Source organism: Lacerta agilis, chromosome 9 (genome assembly GCF_009819535.1).
Source record: "Lacerta agilis isolate rLacAgi1 chromosome 9, rLacAgi1.pri, whole genome shotgun sequence".
Lineage (NCBI taxonomy): Eukaryota > Metazoa > Chordata > Lepidosauria > Squamata > Lacertidae > Lacerta > Lacerta agilis.
The window spans coordinates 38,307,485-38,324,526 of record NC_046320.1 but is presented as its reverse complement, the minus strand read 5'-3'; the positions used below and the strand labels follow the sequence as shown (position 1 = coordinate 38,324,526).

At 40.4% G+C, this 17,042-nt stretch overlaps 1 protein-coding gene across 6 annotated transcripts in view; it reads right to left on the bottom strand.

Moving 5' to 3' along the window:
• The window catches only part of ZNF827 (zinc finger protein 827), a 112,244-nt gene that overhangs the window by 49,148 nt on the left and 46,054 nt on the right, over positions 1-17,042 (bottom strand). For all 6 annotated transcript variants that reach the window (XM_033159875.1, XM_033159880.1, XM_033159876.1 and 3 more), the window contains exon 5: positions 12,034-12,267. In XM_033159875.1, coding sequence (XP_033015766.1) covers positions 12,034-12,267 — 234 coding nt within the window. The remainder of the gene's footprint in view (positions 1-12,033; positions 12,268-17,042) is intronic.

Genomic DNA, 17,042 nt, shown 5'->3' with positions numbered 1-17,042 from the left:
TGGTTCACCAGAAGCCACTTAGTCATGCTGGCCACATGACCTGGAAGTTGTACGCCGGCTCCCTTGGCCAATAAAGCGAGATGAGCGCCGCAACCCCAGAGTTGTCCGTGACTGGACCTAATGGTCAATAGTTCCTTTACCTTTACTTTTTATCTGTTTTAGAAGGTTTGGAGACATCTAACCCAGTGTTTTTCAACCACTGTTCCGCGGCACACTAGTGTGCCGCGAGATGTTGCCTGGTGTGCCGTGGGAAAAATTGAAAAATTCAAGAGAATTACTTTATATATAGTCAATATAGGCACAGAGTTAAAAATTTTAACATTTTCTAATGGTGGTGTGCCTCGTGATTTTTTTCATGAAACAAGTGTGCCTTTGCCCAAAAAAGGTTGAAAAACACTGATCTAACCATCCCAGAAGAAAACCTAGTAAGGATGTTGGTAAGAGGTTGCCTGACTTGGGGGGGGGCATGCATACTTTCTGTTAGTTCCAAGATCTCTTATCCCTTTCCCTCTTTTTAAAACACTTGGTTATATCTTTATTTTGACTCTGCTGACAGTTTATCTGGGCATTCTGCAGAAAGCAGTATCTTAAGAAGACCAGGAGCCAATGAAGTCCTAACAGCAGGAGTAAGAATCTGTTTTTTAGTCCCACTCTGAAAGTTGATCTAAATCTGCATTTTTGCAAATAAATTAGCATATGCATATCCCATGTAAATTTGTACCACAGGTTTGTGCTCCAAGTCTTTTAAGTAGCGAGCAGTGACCCTAAAAGCCAATTTCCCCATCCTTGTTATTTTTTAAGTTGTTGTGTGCTTTGTGCATTTCATAGTCATGCATAGTTAACCAGACATATAGTTAAATCAATACACACACACACACACACACGTATATATATATTCTATCAAGTTTAATTGCTTTTTATTATTGTTTTTCTGTGTTTTTAGTGGTTCTTGTTTTTATCTGTAAATATGTACAGTAATAATAATTTACTGTGTAAACCACTTAAGAACTTACTATTTAAAAGTGATACAAATATTCAAAATAAATAAATGGTTGCTATTCTCAGCACTTATCAATAGTTGATTCATGGGTTCTAGACCAAATTAGTTACATTAACAGATCTACACAATCAGTACTACTACTTTTAATTTTTGCAAATGTATTTCACCATTCATCCAATGTGGGGAGGGACAAACACAGGTCCTCCCCGCATTTTATTGTCACAGCAGTTCACACAATATCACCCAGTAAGTTTTATGGCTGAACAAATCTTTGAACGAAGGTTTCCCTGGTCCAAGTTCAATGCTGGTTTTTTGCTCTTTTGGCTCACATTGGTATTCATGTTATTTTGGGTTTCTATGACTGTCATGGAAAAAACTGTTAAATGAAATGAACTGCCTGAAATAAACTTTCTGCAGCATGCCTTCACCAGTAATAAACTGAAAACCCTCTGAAATTGGTACAATCCTTATTAGACATATCTCACCAACAGGTTAATTAAATATCTGTAAGTAACTGGGAAAACAGGATATGCTCTACAACACTGCTTAATTGTCACCAGATGTCAGCAGTGATATAACAAGATAACTAATGAAGCCTGTATTTTATTTTTATATTCTTCTACTGCATTGTTATGTTTCTATTTTTAATAGGATTCCCCCCCCCCCCAAAAAAAAAATCTTCAGTGGTTCCTGGAGCTTAGCAAGCAAAGGTCAAAAGCAGGTCATTCTTTATAGGAGTGTCACATGCATATGACAGTGCCGGTATAATGGCATAACTCTTGTATCCATCTTCAGTGTGAAAACTGCATAAACAGAAAGGTTGCATCTATCCTTTGATGACGATTGCACTTTGGAAAAGTTTTGACCTTTCCCCTAACTTTTCTTGGAACACTGTCTGAGCTTCATCTCAGCCACATCACTATCAGCACAACACGCTAAGCCAAACCTTAGCTTTGCAAAACCACACAGGTTTGGCTTAGCATGTCTTCCAGACTAGGGATCACGGGTAAACTCTCTGCTCCCTAACCACAAACTGTCACTAGCAAATCTCAAGAGTTTACCATTTATGCAAATATCAATTGTTAGTGGGGATTTCAAAAACGGTCTTGAGGTAGTTTCCTTCCTAGGAGTGGCAGGTCACTTCACCTGCAAATGAATTATTTAGTTGATAAGGAAGGAGTCTGGATTGATTACTTTAATGACTCACCCTACTCTCAATAATTTTTATCAAACTGGAGCCAGCCAAATGTTAATTTCCAGTTTGCCACCTCTTCAGCATTAGAGTAGCACCTAATTGAAATGCTATTTTGTTTTTCCTTTAACATGCCTGAAATTTCATTGTTCTTCTGGACAACTCTTTGCTTAATCATGTTTCCATTGCCCCCGAGTTGTTAAAATTTATGGCAAATGGAAAAGCCTTCTGTAGATGCTAGACTAAGGTTACCAGATTTTTTTCAATAAATTCGGGGACACTGTTCAACTTCAATGGATTTTGTATAGGGACTGATTTGTAAATCCGGGGACTGTCCCTGGGAAACGGGGATGTCTGGTAACCTTATACTAGACAGGTTGCACCTGGCACAAATGCAAAGGTGGTCAGATGGTAGATTAGAAAGCCGCCCCCATGTAACAATGAATGTGTGTGTCACTCAACAGTTAATTCCTGCCTGCGAGTATCTTCCTGCTTGGACATTTATTTTATTTATTTCAGGTATTGTTGGATGTTGTTGGATGGCTGTTTTGTGGATGAAGGCTTTTACTATGTATTTTTGTTTTAACGCTAAACTTTTGGACTTATTCTGGTAGCCTGAAGCAGCATGAGCTGAAAGCTGCAAAATATATCAGTTTGGCAGGAAACTGGAAAAACAAGTTTGAAGGTAATTTTCAAGATAATCAAACTCTATTAATTAACTTGATTGCATTTATGAAGTAATATTTAGTATATTTCAGGAGCACCATAAAATACACTACCTAAGGAGAAATAAAAGTGATGTGATGAATCAACCCCACACGAGGAAGTCAAGCTGCCCTGAAGACATAGATTTATCTGGCAGGGGTCAGGACATCTGTGGTACAGTGAAATTAATCCAGTTACACTCATGGGTTGCAGTCTCAAAGCATACCATATGGATAAGTACATGCTAAATTTGTAGGTGCCCTGAACTAATATACTTTCCCCCAGTGGAGTCATGTTATTTAAAACAGTGTTTTTCAACCTTTTTTGGGCAAAGGCACACTTGTTTCATGAAAAAAATCATGAGGCACACCACCATTAGAAAATGTTAAAAAAAATAACTCTGTGCCTATATTGACTATATATAAAGTAATTTTTCAATTTTTCCCACGGCACACCAGGCAACATCTCGCGGCACACTAGTGTGCCGCGGAACAGTGGTTGAAAAACACTGATTTAAAAAGCCAAATAGTTCCAGACGCAGCTCACATCATCCCTAAGAAGCACCGTGCAGCAAGCAGTACCAGCTACTGCCTACCAGTCAGTTGAGGCAAGTTAGCAAACACATTTTTGACAAATGACTTCAGTGTAACTTACAGGCCCCTTTTGATTGTATTATTAATAAACAGCTGGCATTTGTGGTCACTAACTGCCTCAGGTCTCCATATGTGCCCAGCCTGATTTCCTTACAAGGTGGGACAATAAAACAATAATAAAGAGCTTTGTATTTTAACAAGTTCTTTTCATCCAAACACATCTGAAGCTCCCTTTTCATGTTACTCATGTGAAGGCGCAAATCTTGTTGAAGCACTAAACCTGATGTTCTGTGGTTTTCTTGGCCCCTTCCTGATGCTACTGTGTAGAGGGAAGGTTTGAAAGGGCACATGGGTGGTCTCTGAAGGGATGCACAGGCTGCCAAACATGCATAAGTGGTCCCTGTAAGCTTGAATCCAGCATGCTTAGAGTTCCAGGTAAAGAGGACAACCTACATGCACAGAGGCTTATGCTGTAGCAAACAGTGTTTAGTCATGAAGACCACACTTCATTTGGGCCATAATGGAACATTTGGGCCATAATGGAACAAGAATCTCAAGAGAAATTATTTTTTTAAAGAGATAAATAGTGTAGGAAGAGGCATCCCACCTCATTTATTACTTAAAGCAAATGGTCCATTCTGGTTTTAAAATCCTCCAAAAACAAGGCACTGTTTTAAGCAGATTACATCAGGTGCTCTAAACACGAAAACAATGGACACAATCCAGCCAGTCATGTATTTTAGGACCCACTCAGATTAAGTTCAGCATCTGCTTAACTTGAGCAGATCGTGCCCAAATAGGGTTAGTTGAGTACTGATTACTGTATACGGATTAAATGGTAACAACAGTGCATCATCTACAAGGTTTATTTGAGATCAGCTGAGTTGCCTAATGTAATATTCTTGGAACACTCAAAGCAATATTCTTCATTTATCAAATCAGCACATTTCTTCTACTGCCTTGCAATACATTTCAGCAGTCATTTAGTGTGCCAAAAATATTGAGAGCTGGTTTTTACCAATTGCACTCTTAGTAGAAAAGCCAACATTATTTTTTAATTTTTAGAATCCATGTGATCTCTCGCCAAAGGATGATCTCATCCAGTCATAAGCAACTCCCTATGAAAATATCCACCATAAAATGATTCAAACTGCTTCTCGTCAGCACACTATGGAATTTACATAATAAACTGAATTCACCATAATTTATTATTAGATTTCAAGTGCCTTACAATGGAAGGTACACATTGTTAGCGTCATGGCTCCCCTCGGGGGGGAAATCTGTGAGCATACAGATTAGATGTAAATTATTGTAACACAGCAATGATGTACGGAGAACAGGAACAGCAGAATCTGCAGTTTCCTACCCACTGCACCATATTTTCACTGAGACAGGGCCGGCCCAAGGCATTTTGCTGCCTGAGGCAAATAACAAGATGGCACCCCCTTCCTCCATTTCACATATACAGTAGAAGCAAATTAGGCTGTGGATTCACCATACATTTAAAGAACACACTCCTAAAGAATCATGGGTATTGCAGTTTCTTAAGGGGGCTGAGAACCAGTGCTGCCCAACAAGGACTGGGGTATTTGGGGGGAAGTTTTGTTGGGAGTTTTTGCTGTTGTTACTGATATTACTGATATTACCTTTTTGTATCTTTATTTTTACGTGGAAATTGTTCAGTTTGGTTATGTAGTTTTTAATGTGTTTTATTTATTTTTATGACTACTTTGCTATATTTGTAATTATGTAAATCTTTTCATATTGTAAGCCACCTTGAGCATTGTTTTAACTGTGGAAAGGCAGCATACAAATTAAAAGATGATGATGAGTGCTTCCCCCCCCCAGGGGGTACTCAAAGGTACACAGTACTGACATCTCTTTTTTGTTGTCAAAAAGTGTGGCACTTACTGTAACAACTTCATGGCGAGTATTGGCACCTATTTTTCTAGGGAAAAAAGCACTGCCGAGAACTGTAGTTCAGTTTCCAGAATTATTTAAATGTATGGTGTATATACAGCCTTAGACTGAATCTTACTTCAATATTGGCAATGGGACACCAATCTCCACTGCACCTGAGGGCACTAGACTAGCTTAGAGTGTTGCAGGCAGGTCATGTGATACACAAAGCTCTGCCTGCTCCATACCCTTGGTACTTGCTGCCTGGGGCAGCCATCTCACTCTGCCAGTGATCAATGATCAAACCAGGAGGTGATGTGCCAAACTGTATCTCTCCAGTATATGCAATGTGAGTGGGTATGCCTTCTTTTACACTGTTTCACAGTACCAGACACTCTTGGGATGACAGCCTTTTTTGAGTGTAGGATGCACATTTGCTAGCACATCACTTCTCTTTACAGCCCCTCCCGAGCTGAAATGTATTCATCTGAAGCAGGGAGCCTCCTCACTACGGCTCCCCAAGCAATTAAGAACCCTGATTTGAATCTTGCTGTGGTCCTCCATAACTAGAAGAGCCTCCTTGCTTCCAAAGAAAGCCCTTGGCTGTAACGATGGGCAAGGTGGAGTGCCGGAGGGGACAAGACTTGCCAGGAGTGAACACCCAAGAGGGCTTTGGTCTTTGCAATGATGGATGTGTAAGTTTGTGATGTGGTAAATGAATCAACTATCTGCCAGCTAAGAACCTCAGATGCTGATTTGACTGACATGTTCTGTCTTTTAACACATCCCCTGGCAATTCCTGTTGTTCATGATATTATCACAGGGACTAAACCACCTTCGTGTCCCACAAAGGGACAATCATCTATCTGCAATCGCAACCATAAAGGGGCTTGAATAGCTTGTACTGAGTCAGATCATTGGTCCATCAACCTCAATATTGTCAAAATTGATTGGCAGAGGTTCCCCAGGGTTTCAAAGAGGAGATACTCCCAAGCCCTACCTGGAAATGCTGGGGATTGCCCCAGGAACCTGGTCTCATCAGGACCATAAACCAGGGTTGGTCGGTCTCTGGTTGCTCCATTTGCCTTGGAGACCTGTTATAGTGTACTGGCTGAGAGATGGAGCTATGAATCAGAAGATTGCTGATTTGAATCTTACTCTTGCCATGAACTCACTTGATGACCTTGGGCAAACCACACTTTATTGGTCTGAGTTCCATCTTCAGCATCATGGGGAGATAATAATACTGGCTTTGTCTTACAGGGTTGTTGTAAGGTTTACAACTAGATAATGCACATGAAGTACTTCAAACACTTGAAAGTGTCATACATTCTTATTATCTTTTCTCTACAGACAGAAGAGTCTATTAAGAACTCTAAAGAACACAATTAACACTCTTAGGGTTCAGAAGACCTGGCAATCCTACACCTTCTTGACACGGCAGTCCATTCTACATCAGAATGAAAATTTCTTTTCAAGCCTTTCCTGGTACACTGTTCCTCCATTTTCACATAGGGCCAACTTCAGACAAATGCCTCTCTGAGAAACATAGATGAGGATTATACCATCTTGCAAAATCATGCACAAATCAACCCTTCACTACATTGGGGAGTTTCGAACAGTGCTTTACTTAGGAAGGTTTATTATGGCTAAAAATTGAAAGATCTCCCATGCTCTTCTCCCCAACCCTCTTTGGAAGATAATAGAGAAACTGAGGTGAATGTTTCAATTCAACAATATTGTAAGAAAAAGCTCTTATTGTAGGAAAACAGTTATTCTCTTTAAAAAAAAACTTACGGTAAGCTTTCTATCTTTGCATTCTGCAATGCATTTAAAGCAAAGGTCAAAGTGTTATTGTGATCAAAGAGTATCTTAAGAGGAAATGACTCAATGAACCTGCTGTGTTATAAGACCCACACATATATAAAATAACATATATTAAAGTGTAAACTTTGCAGGATTTGGATTTGACCTTTAAAAACTTGAAACAGTAACTCTGGGAGGCTTTTTTCAGCACAAGAGCTGCATTTCCTTCTGGGCAACTTTCTGAGGACCACATGTCAGAAGCCAGATGGCAGAGGCAACAGTGGGTAGAGCAATGAATGTATATGTTACCATTGTACATTGGGCTTGTTTACTTACATACACACACACACACACACACACACACCCTCTGTATCCACCATCCTGACAAGCAAGAGGAGCTGTCAAATTTCAAGGAGACATTCCAAGCAAGCAAAAGCACTTGGGGTGCAAAGGTGGGGCATTAAGGGGTGCAGCCCAGGGGAAATTCTGAGGGCCAGATAGACAAGCCTGGCAGGCACCCTTTGGCCACTGAGCCTGAGTTTCCCCATCCTTGATGTAAACAAGCTGAGGAGCATCTGTTTTGGGGGAGGGTGTTGCCTCTGTTGTTTTATTGGACTGGATTGTAGGAAGGACAGTTATGCTAGTTCAAATGATTCAAGATGAAAAAAAATGTTTCAATAGCACATGCTACTCTGCTTGCATAAATACAATAACAGAAACACATGGTTGTGTTACACATCTAAACAGAGATGATGAAATCCAAATACTATTGAATAAATACTGATGCACATTGTGTATTTTTATTTCCTGTCTGGTCTGGTAAACAGCTTAAATAACCTTCCACACTTATATAATGTTGCTATTTGATTTAATGTTGCTCTTTACCACACAAGTATACATATTGAAATTGTCTATCAACAGTTAGCAGCACCTGGTCAACAGAGTCAACAGGCACACAAGTTTTCCCCAGTATGGTGAAGTGTATGTATCACCTAATCAAATTATATTGTTTCTAAATTTGTGACAGTTCGTATAATTTATCATATGTAATTTTTATGCAAATTGTTGTCCTCTTTTTTTGGATGATGCACGTCCTCTGTTTTGGTAATGCATAAGTGGGCAACCCTGGTTTATACTACACAGAGATACTGCTAGCATCAAAACTTGGTTCTCAGAGTTTTGCAGCAAGGGAATGGTTACAATATTATTTTAAAATGTTATAAAAATATTGCACAAAGGGCTTTTCAATTTCCCCCTACACTTCCATTTATCCCCTGACATTTTTTCATTTTTCTGCTTTTACCACTGGGATTCTGCTCTGGTATGAGTTTTCCTCCACCCCCAAGAGTTGGTAACCATATGACATCACTAGGCTGGGCCTTGTGATGTCACCAGGCCATGGAATGCTGCTGGCTCAGTAGCCATGCTTAGAAATGGCAAATCTGTTGGATGCCTGTTGTCCTGATAGATTCAGCTCAATCAGATAAAGATGAAAGGAGGGAATTTCCGAACTAGAGAAGACATCTGCAGTTATGAGACAGCTGCTGCTAAGATTGCAGAAGCATTTGCAGACATTGTCAGGAGAAACGTAGAAACTGGGGCACTTAAAAAATAAAACACCCCACCAGGCCGACCTGTCAGCAATTTGAAGTGCAAATCATTAACAACAAGGCTTTTTAAGCATGAGCATTTGTTCTGTTAAGGCAATTGCACAGGAAACATCAAACACCAGCATAGTTTACCTCTGTAAGCAAAGTCCTGATTTTGTAAAAAAAACAACGAGCAGCACACCTGTGAATATTTAAAATAGCTGTCCAAAAATGAGCTCTAGTTCAAAATTTCTGGGAACAAAGACATTATATGGAATATAATTAAGGAAAGCCTTCTCACTCAGAAGGTATGATTCACCATCTTTCTTTTCTAGAATATTTCAAACAAATCAAAAAAGTTTTTATATTGAAAATACAAAGTCATAAACAATCTAATATTTCAATCTGAAGGTTAATATAAGCCCACCAGTCAGCCTGCAAAGAAAGATCAACTGTGGTTTCTGTAAGAAAGCCCCTATTAATTGCTCCCTTTGCAGCTTATTGATAGCAAACACCACTACCATCAGCATATTTTTTTTTACTGAATTACTTAAAACACACACACAAGACAAATGGTTGGCTAATGTATTTCTAACATACATTATTTCAATACAGTGAGTTCAAAACTCAAAAAGGAATGGAGATTTAATATGTGTCTTCTCAACATTTTCATTTAAACTGCAAATGGACCGACGGGCCATCATAATGCAGAAGCATATATTTCGAAGAAAATCATTACAACCCATATTAATATAAAACTAGCAGCAAATTATAGCAGAGCCCACAAATCTTGGCAGGACTTGGGAGCAAACCACTTGTCTATAAGCCAACAAGGTGAAGCTTTCATGGTCCCTGCGCAACAGGTTCCTTGCTTGGCGATTTTCACAAAGAACAACAACCAGTATATGTATGAGTGTAGCAACCCATCCTCTAATGCTGTGTACAAGGGTAGCCTCATACCATTTTGAAAGGAGTTTTGTTGTCGTTTTTTAAAATCCTCCAATGGTGTATATCGGAGGCTTTCCCCAATAGTCACAAGAATTAAATTTCTAATCACTGGTGATAAAAATCAATCATATCATCAGGATGCTAAATAAGTCTTTTTATTTCTTTATAACTGAATTATTAATAATAAAATCTCCCTCTCCAGAAACTCACACTTATTATTCATGAAAGCAGAAAGTGGGCATGCTTTTTCCTTCTTAACAACTTATTCCTATATTTATATTCAAAACATTACCCACAAATACTTGTGCTTTGTGAATGAAAAATAAACCTCATATCACAAGGTATGCTGTTGGAAATTTTCTCAAAATCTCTATTAAGTATAATTGCATACTGAATATTTTATGCAGGGTACAACCTCATCTTTCGGAATAGCCTGAGAGACATCCAGACTTGCCCAGTCATCAGTAGCTTACCAAGACAAGCACGCTGTTTACAAATGTTTTTGTATAATAGGTCTACGTAGAATACACAGTACATCCAAACAACATGTTCTGGATAAATGGGGGGAGCCAGAATGGATAGACAGAAAGAGAAAGAGAGAGCCAGCAAATGAATAGACCCACCTTAAAATATTCAGAAATAATTAAAAGAATGAGATTAGAAGAAAAGACAACATGTTGGAGATGTAAACACCCGAAAGCAGATATGCTACATACAGTGGTACATCGGGTTGCAAACACCTCGGGTTACAAACACTTTGGGTTACAGACTCTGCTAACCCAGAAGTAGTACCTTGGGTTAAGAACTTTACCTTAGGATGAGAACAGAAATCACGCACCGGCAGCATGACGCCCCATTAGCTAAAGTGGTACCTCAGGTTAAGGGCGGTTTCAGGTTAAGAAGGGACCTCTGGAATGAATTAAGTTCGTAACCAGAGGTACAACTGTATTTAGAATGGACCAGTAATACAAATATTTTGGAGATTAACACTAAGTAAGATTAATGAAGGTGAAGAATCCGTGATAGTTACTTCATAAACCGCTTAGAGGCTTTATTACAATCAAGTGGTATATAATGTTTTGTAAATAAATATTATGTTTTTAGATTGGAGACTGAAAAATAACTTAGTCTGCAAATTTAACCCCATTTATTTGCGAGTAAGCCCCACTAAAATCTGTGGGACTTACTTCAGAGTAAACATGGTTAGGATTGCAGCCATATTATTTACTTATTAAAAGCAGCTAAAAGTTTAAACATGCAGAATTGGAAGAATGCTAATGAATTGGGAAATTTGCCTCTAGGAAAATGATCAAATTGGAGAAGTTACCAGTAGCTTTTTCAAGCAAAAAGAGTAATGGGGAGTTTGGTGCAGCCAAAATAAGGATTTAGCAAACCCTCATCAGCTGAGGACGGCTAAATCCTGTTTCGGCTACAAGCACTTGTTTGTGCAGTCAAGGCAGATTTGAGCCCTACCCACCTCACATCACAAGTGACACCAGCTTTTTGACAGGTGGAAAATGGAAATCCCGGGGTGGGGGCAAGATTAGCTCATAGCCCAGAGGTTTCCCTACTCCTGCATTGGGGATCCCCACCCCATGTTTGAGGCTTCTTCATGCCTGCTGATACCTCATTCTTGTGCATGGATGATGCTGTGTACAGTACAATCCACACTTGGAGAGCAACAGTTCTTTACCCAGTTCTACATATGGGAGGCTAGTAGCAAGCCCACTCACCTGGGGGCAGATGCAGGCTTAGAGCACAACACTTGATCCATGAAGCCTGTATGATGTCCCTACATTCTGAATTGTAGCATCCTCTAGGGCAGGGGTCAGCAAACTTTTTCAGCAGGGGGGCGGTCCACTGTCCCTCAGACCTTGTGGGGGGCTGGACTATATTTTGGGGGAAAATATGAACGAATTCCTATGCCCCACAAATAACCCAGAGATGGATTTTAAATAAAAGGACATATTCTACTCATGTAAAAACACGCTAATTCCAGGACCGCCCGGGGGCCGGATTTAGAAGGCGAATGGGCCGGATCCGGCCCCCGGGCCTTAGTTTGCCTACTCATGCTCTAGGATATCCCAAAGCTGTAGCCGTCCCAAATATGGAACTGCAAAAAGCTCACGAAGATGAACCAGAAATATTTTGCAATAATTTGATAGTGGTTGTTAGAAAGTCAACATCAGTGCATCACAGTAATTAGCTATTAAAGCCCTATTTGTTGTAACTAAAACGAAGCAACAGGCAACTTCACAACTAAAATAAGAAAGCTGATTATTTTAAAAATCAATCCGGTACCTGATAGCTTCATAAGAAGTTCGGATGCTGCTTTGACAGACATGTCCTGCTGCAATACATTCGCCGGCACTTCTTGTGGCTTGAGATTCTCCTCGGGAAGGCTTGGGGCAGATGTTTCAGGCTCAGGACTAAAAACGTAAGTAGATTTAGGAAAAGTGGAACTTGCATTTTCCTCATCTTTCGGTTCATCTTTCACTTTAAATGTAGGAGGCAAGGGTTCTTTTTGATTTGCAGCTGTTAACAGAAAGGGAGGAAAGGGTTCAGCGAAGTGCGTAAATGTATAATCAGAAGACAGCAAGTTCACAAGTGTCATGGGGAACATTTTGGGATGATGGCGCAGGGCAGGGAACTCTACAAAGAAAACCAAATTGGGCAGGCTTCAGGAGGCAACAAGTACTGATAAATTCCTACACAAAATCCTACACGAAAGGCAACCAGATAGCTGATGCTTTCTGAATGCCAATCCTAGAATATACTTTCTGATGCAGTCTGGGGGAAGAAGCACTAATTCATCCCACTGATTAATCTATTGGAATTGCAAAAAGTTTGGATCCTCACTAGGCAGTAATGCTTCAAGCTACCTTTGTTGCATCCATGAAGCAGCACTACATCGTTTTTTAAAAATCTGTCAGGTTTTGGGACAATGGAGATAAGTGTCCATAGGATTCCTCAAATAATACCTGCAGTGGCAGGATATGCAGCTTGCTCCAATCAGACATATAGCTGTCTAGCCCTGGCACTTTCCCCCTTTTTTAATTACACCCTTTCTATTTTGCTCATTTGCAGAGAAGCCTGCAGCGCATCAATCTGGGCCAAAGCAAGCTGGGGAGGTAGGGATAGAGTTCAATTTTGCAGAAAAGGCTGACAGGGAACTATCCTCAGGCTCCATCGAAGTTTTTGCTGTTGTTCATATTATAATAAATGGAAATACTCTCCTAAAACATTGCTAGTAAATTTCGCAAGCCCACTAAATAAAACATCATCGCCTGCTGCTTTATGGGCTGGAACTCTGTTAAGTATCGCAGTGCTGGTCAAATGTACAATTCCACACACTATTTTGGATACACATTGCTCTGATCAATGGGTTTAATTTCTTCCTTTAGCATAACATCTTTCCCCTTGTGTGGCATTGACATATCTACCAAGTTTACATTTTCGTCTTTCAGATATATTTCATTCCTTCAGTGACTTTATAACATGTTGCTAGGTAACAGTGCACACAAGTCAGGTTTCAGGACCTTTCGTTAAGACACTATAAAATAAGAGCATGGGCCTTTTTTGAATGAAAAATGCACATTGGGTGCCTTTACTATTCCTGTCTGTTGAACACTAAAGATCAATTTCTAAATAAAAAAACATGAAGAGACAGACTGTATTCTGTCTGTACTGTATTCTGTTCTCCTACCCCCCTAAAACGCTTCTTGTTGCCTTTCTTTCAGCCACCAAAGGCTCTGCTACCACCAAGTCAGTAGAGGTAAGGTTGAAAGTTACTGAATGCATGGCATATATTTAAGCAGTGTTATTCTAAAATGCCAGAACATTAGCACAAATTGGTTACAAACCTTTGGATTTGGGTTTGAAAAAGGGGGATGGGATATCAGTGTGTTCCTAATTCTAAACATCTATCAATTCCTCATAATTTTATGTCAGTATAATCCAATGCATGTTTACTTGGAAGTAAATCCCAACACTGCACTTACTCCCTAGGAAGTGTGTCTCTTAGAAATATAGTAGAAATAGCTTGCTCTTAGCATATAAAACTGCATTTGTTAAGCATCTTTAATTGTCAATTCATCTTTACAAATCTTCTCTCCATCCTACGTTTGCCAATAGCAGTTTTTGTATCCCCAGAAATCCAAGCATTTAGGGCAAATCAAGACCATTAATCATGGGTGGGCATTGTGGTTCTCTCAGAAATGGTATCGCCCTATAACTCCCACAGCCTAAGTCAGCATGGCCAATGGGCAGGGATTATGGAAGCCTCAGTGACACCATATTGGCTACCCTTTCTATAAGCCCACTCTTCTCTACATTCCTCCCCGTCTTCAGTGCAGCAGGTGGCTCTTCGGTGAAGGAACTTTTCAATGTTGACACATCTATTATGGAATGCTCTCCCCAGAGAGGCTTTCCCCTTTCCCTTCACCAAGTCTGAGGTTTTTCAGAAAAAGTCTGAAGTACTAGCAATAGTCATAATAAATGGCATATCTGCATATTCAATTGCATCAGGAACAAAAACGAAAAAGAAAATTATTTTTCCCAGATCCTCATGGATCCACTAGGAACAATATTAATTGTTACGATTTGCCGGGGGCACGCTAAACATTTGGGGAGGAAGCATGAATAGGTGTGTGTGTCAATCTGAACCTATTCTGTGGTTTATTACTGTAGATCATGGCATAGGTAAGAAAACTGACATAACTCCCTCCATGATGAACTCTGGTGACCTTGGTATAAGTCTGATTCCATCCTCATCTCCTGGAGGGCATTCAGGAAATTCTGAGTCCCTCAGATCTGGCATAAAGGTCAACACATGTAAATTCAGTTGCCAGTACAGCGTGTTTACCACCTGAATGGGGGCCATCAAAATAATTTGAAGGCAAGGAGCAAACAAAGGGTGACCAGTTTAGACATCATGCACTAGTATGATATCCTTTCAAACTCCTAATTTGCAACATGGGCAAGGTAAGAAATGGGCAGGAAACTCTGGAAGGAAGACAATAAGAACTGCTGGAACTGCTGGAATTGCTCATCTCAAGGCCCCCTCCCCCACTAAGATGCATTAGCAAGAAATATTATAAAACACCTGGATTTTCAGGAGTTAGTTGGGTTCTCCCAGTTCCATTGAAAGCAACTCACACAGCACTCCCAAGGAATCAGCACAAATCCATTTCGCTCAAGGACAGGTATACTCCCCCCCCCCATTTCTTAACTTATTATTAGGGTGAGTCCTGCTGGCCAAAATTGTCACAGTCACTTTGTAGGCTTTTGAGAATACGCAGTAATTTTTCCACTCTTTAGGTGTGTAGGTGTTGTAGGGTTTGCGGCCTGCTTAAATTGTAATTTTTCTATCTGAAGCAGCATTTATATATTCTGTCATTTTCATTTTATATAATAAACCAAGCTTTCTTTATTCCTTTTGTGTAAGAACTTCTTACACAAGGCAATCACATATTCATAAACGGAAGCATGTTATAACTCCAGCCAAAGATCCTAAATTTCTCGTTATGGTGTGTGTATGAATACATGGAAGTGCTAGACGCGCACATCAGTTCAAACTCATACTGTAACAGAAGGGAAGTTTCAGAGTTTTACACTCTTTTTTGAACACAAACCTATAAGTGAAGACGGTCAGAATGACAGACCCCTAACAGAAGCAGAGTTGCAAAATATTCTGTACATCACTCAGCAAGGGCATCATGATGAGTGATATCCCAGTGCTGGCACCCTGCCAAACTGGTCAACACTTTAGTTATGTGATCACACCAGTGATTTAACTGCCTGCTGTCATGGTCCCGCAAGACATTTGGGCATCAGTGCAGCTGCATAGCTAATGCATAACAATTTAGGGCAAATTATTATGTTCTTTTGAATGCTCAGATACAAAAACTGGAATCACATTATTAATTTCCAGAGGGATGTGCTGCATTAGTCTGTTCTGCAGCAAAACCAACCATGTTAGCCTTATAGCACTTTAAAGACTAGCAAATTAATCATGGCATGAGCTTTCATGGATTAAGAGCCAAATTTCATCAGAGAGGGACAATAGAGAAGTAGGGCCATTTCATCAGCTCTGCTGAGAAGTCTGATCTATTCCTGTTATCTGGTAATAGCCATACCATCAGGCTGCAGTAAGGGAGAAAGGAGAAGAAGAGGCACAGCACCAGCTCTCTTGAGAAACCTGCTCTATCCAGTTTCCCCACTCCAACTATCAACTTGTAACAGCCATTCCCACCAGGTTGCAGTGGGGCAGGTAGAAGGGAAAAGAGACCACTCCATCAGCTCAGCTGAGATAGTAGCAACTTTTGGCTCCTCCTCTCCTTGAACTCTTTCCATTACAGCTGGTCATTCTAAGAACTTTGTAACCAAGGGAGTAATCCCAACCAAGATCTAACAGGATGAGCCGGGTTGGAAGTCCACGATCCTGGTTCAGGTGGAGATACACTTAGCAGGGGCTCAGCTGAGGAAGTCCTTAAAAGGGGTGTGGCAAGGGGTGATGGAGCAGGGGAGACTTACCACTAAGCCCAATTCCTTTCAGGTCAGTCACATGATCTTTGAAATTGCACTGGAAAACGGGTGCTGTCTATTTTAAAGGATTGTTTTCCCTCTGCTGGGCTCAGGCCAACTCAGCTGGCAGTAGACCCACTCCAGAGTTAAGTCTGGAATAGGGATAAATTTCACCGGAATAATTTATCCTTTGAATTATACTGGCTTCCTATAATTTGGATTGCTCTGCCCCTACAACTGCTTGAATTTGCTTTTTCTCTCCTGACTCCCAATTCTTTTTCCTTTTGCATTGCATCATTGGATTGTAAGCCTAAAGACAGGGACTGTTTTATTACTGATCTTTGTAAGGCTCTGAAAACCTTTTCAGCTGAAATAAAAACACCTGAAATAAATACATAAATTTGTTAGCCTTGAAAGAGCTCCAGGATTCCTTGTTGTTGCACTATTAATGTAAATGCAAGGTGGGACGCAGGTGGCACTGTGGGTTAAACCACAGAGCCTAGGGTTTGCTGATCTGAAGGTCAGCGGTTTGAATCCCCGCGACAGGGTGAGCTCCCGTTGCTCGGTCCCTGCTCCTGCCCACCTAGCAGTTCGAAAGCATGTCAAAGTGCAAGTAGATAAATAGGTACCGCTCCAGTGGAAAGGTAAACATTGTTTCCGTGCGCTGCTCTGGTTCGCCAGAAGTGGCTTTGTCATGCTGGCCACATAACCCAGAAGCTGTACGCCGGCTCCCTCGGCCAGTAACGTGAGATGAGCACCGCAACCCCAGAGTCGGACACGACTGG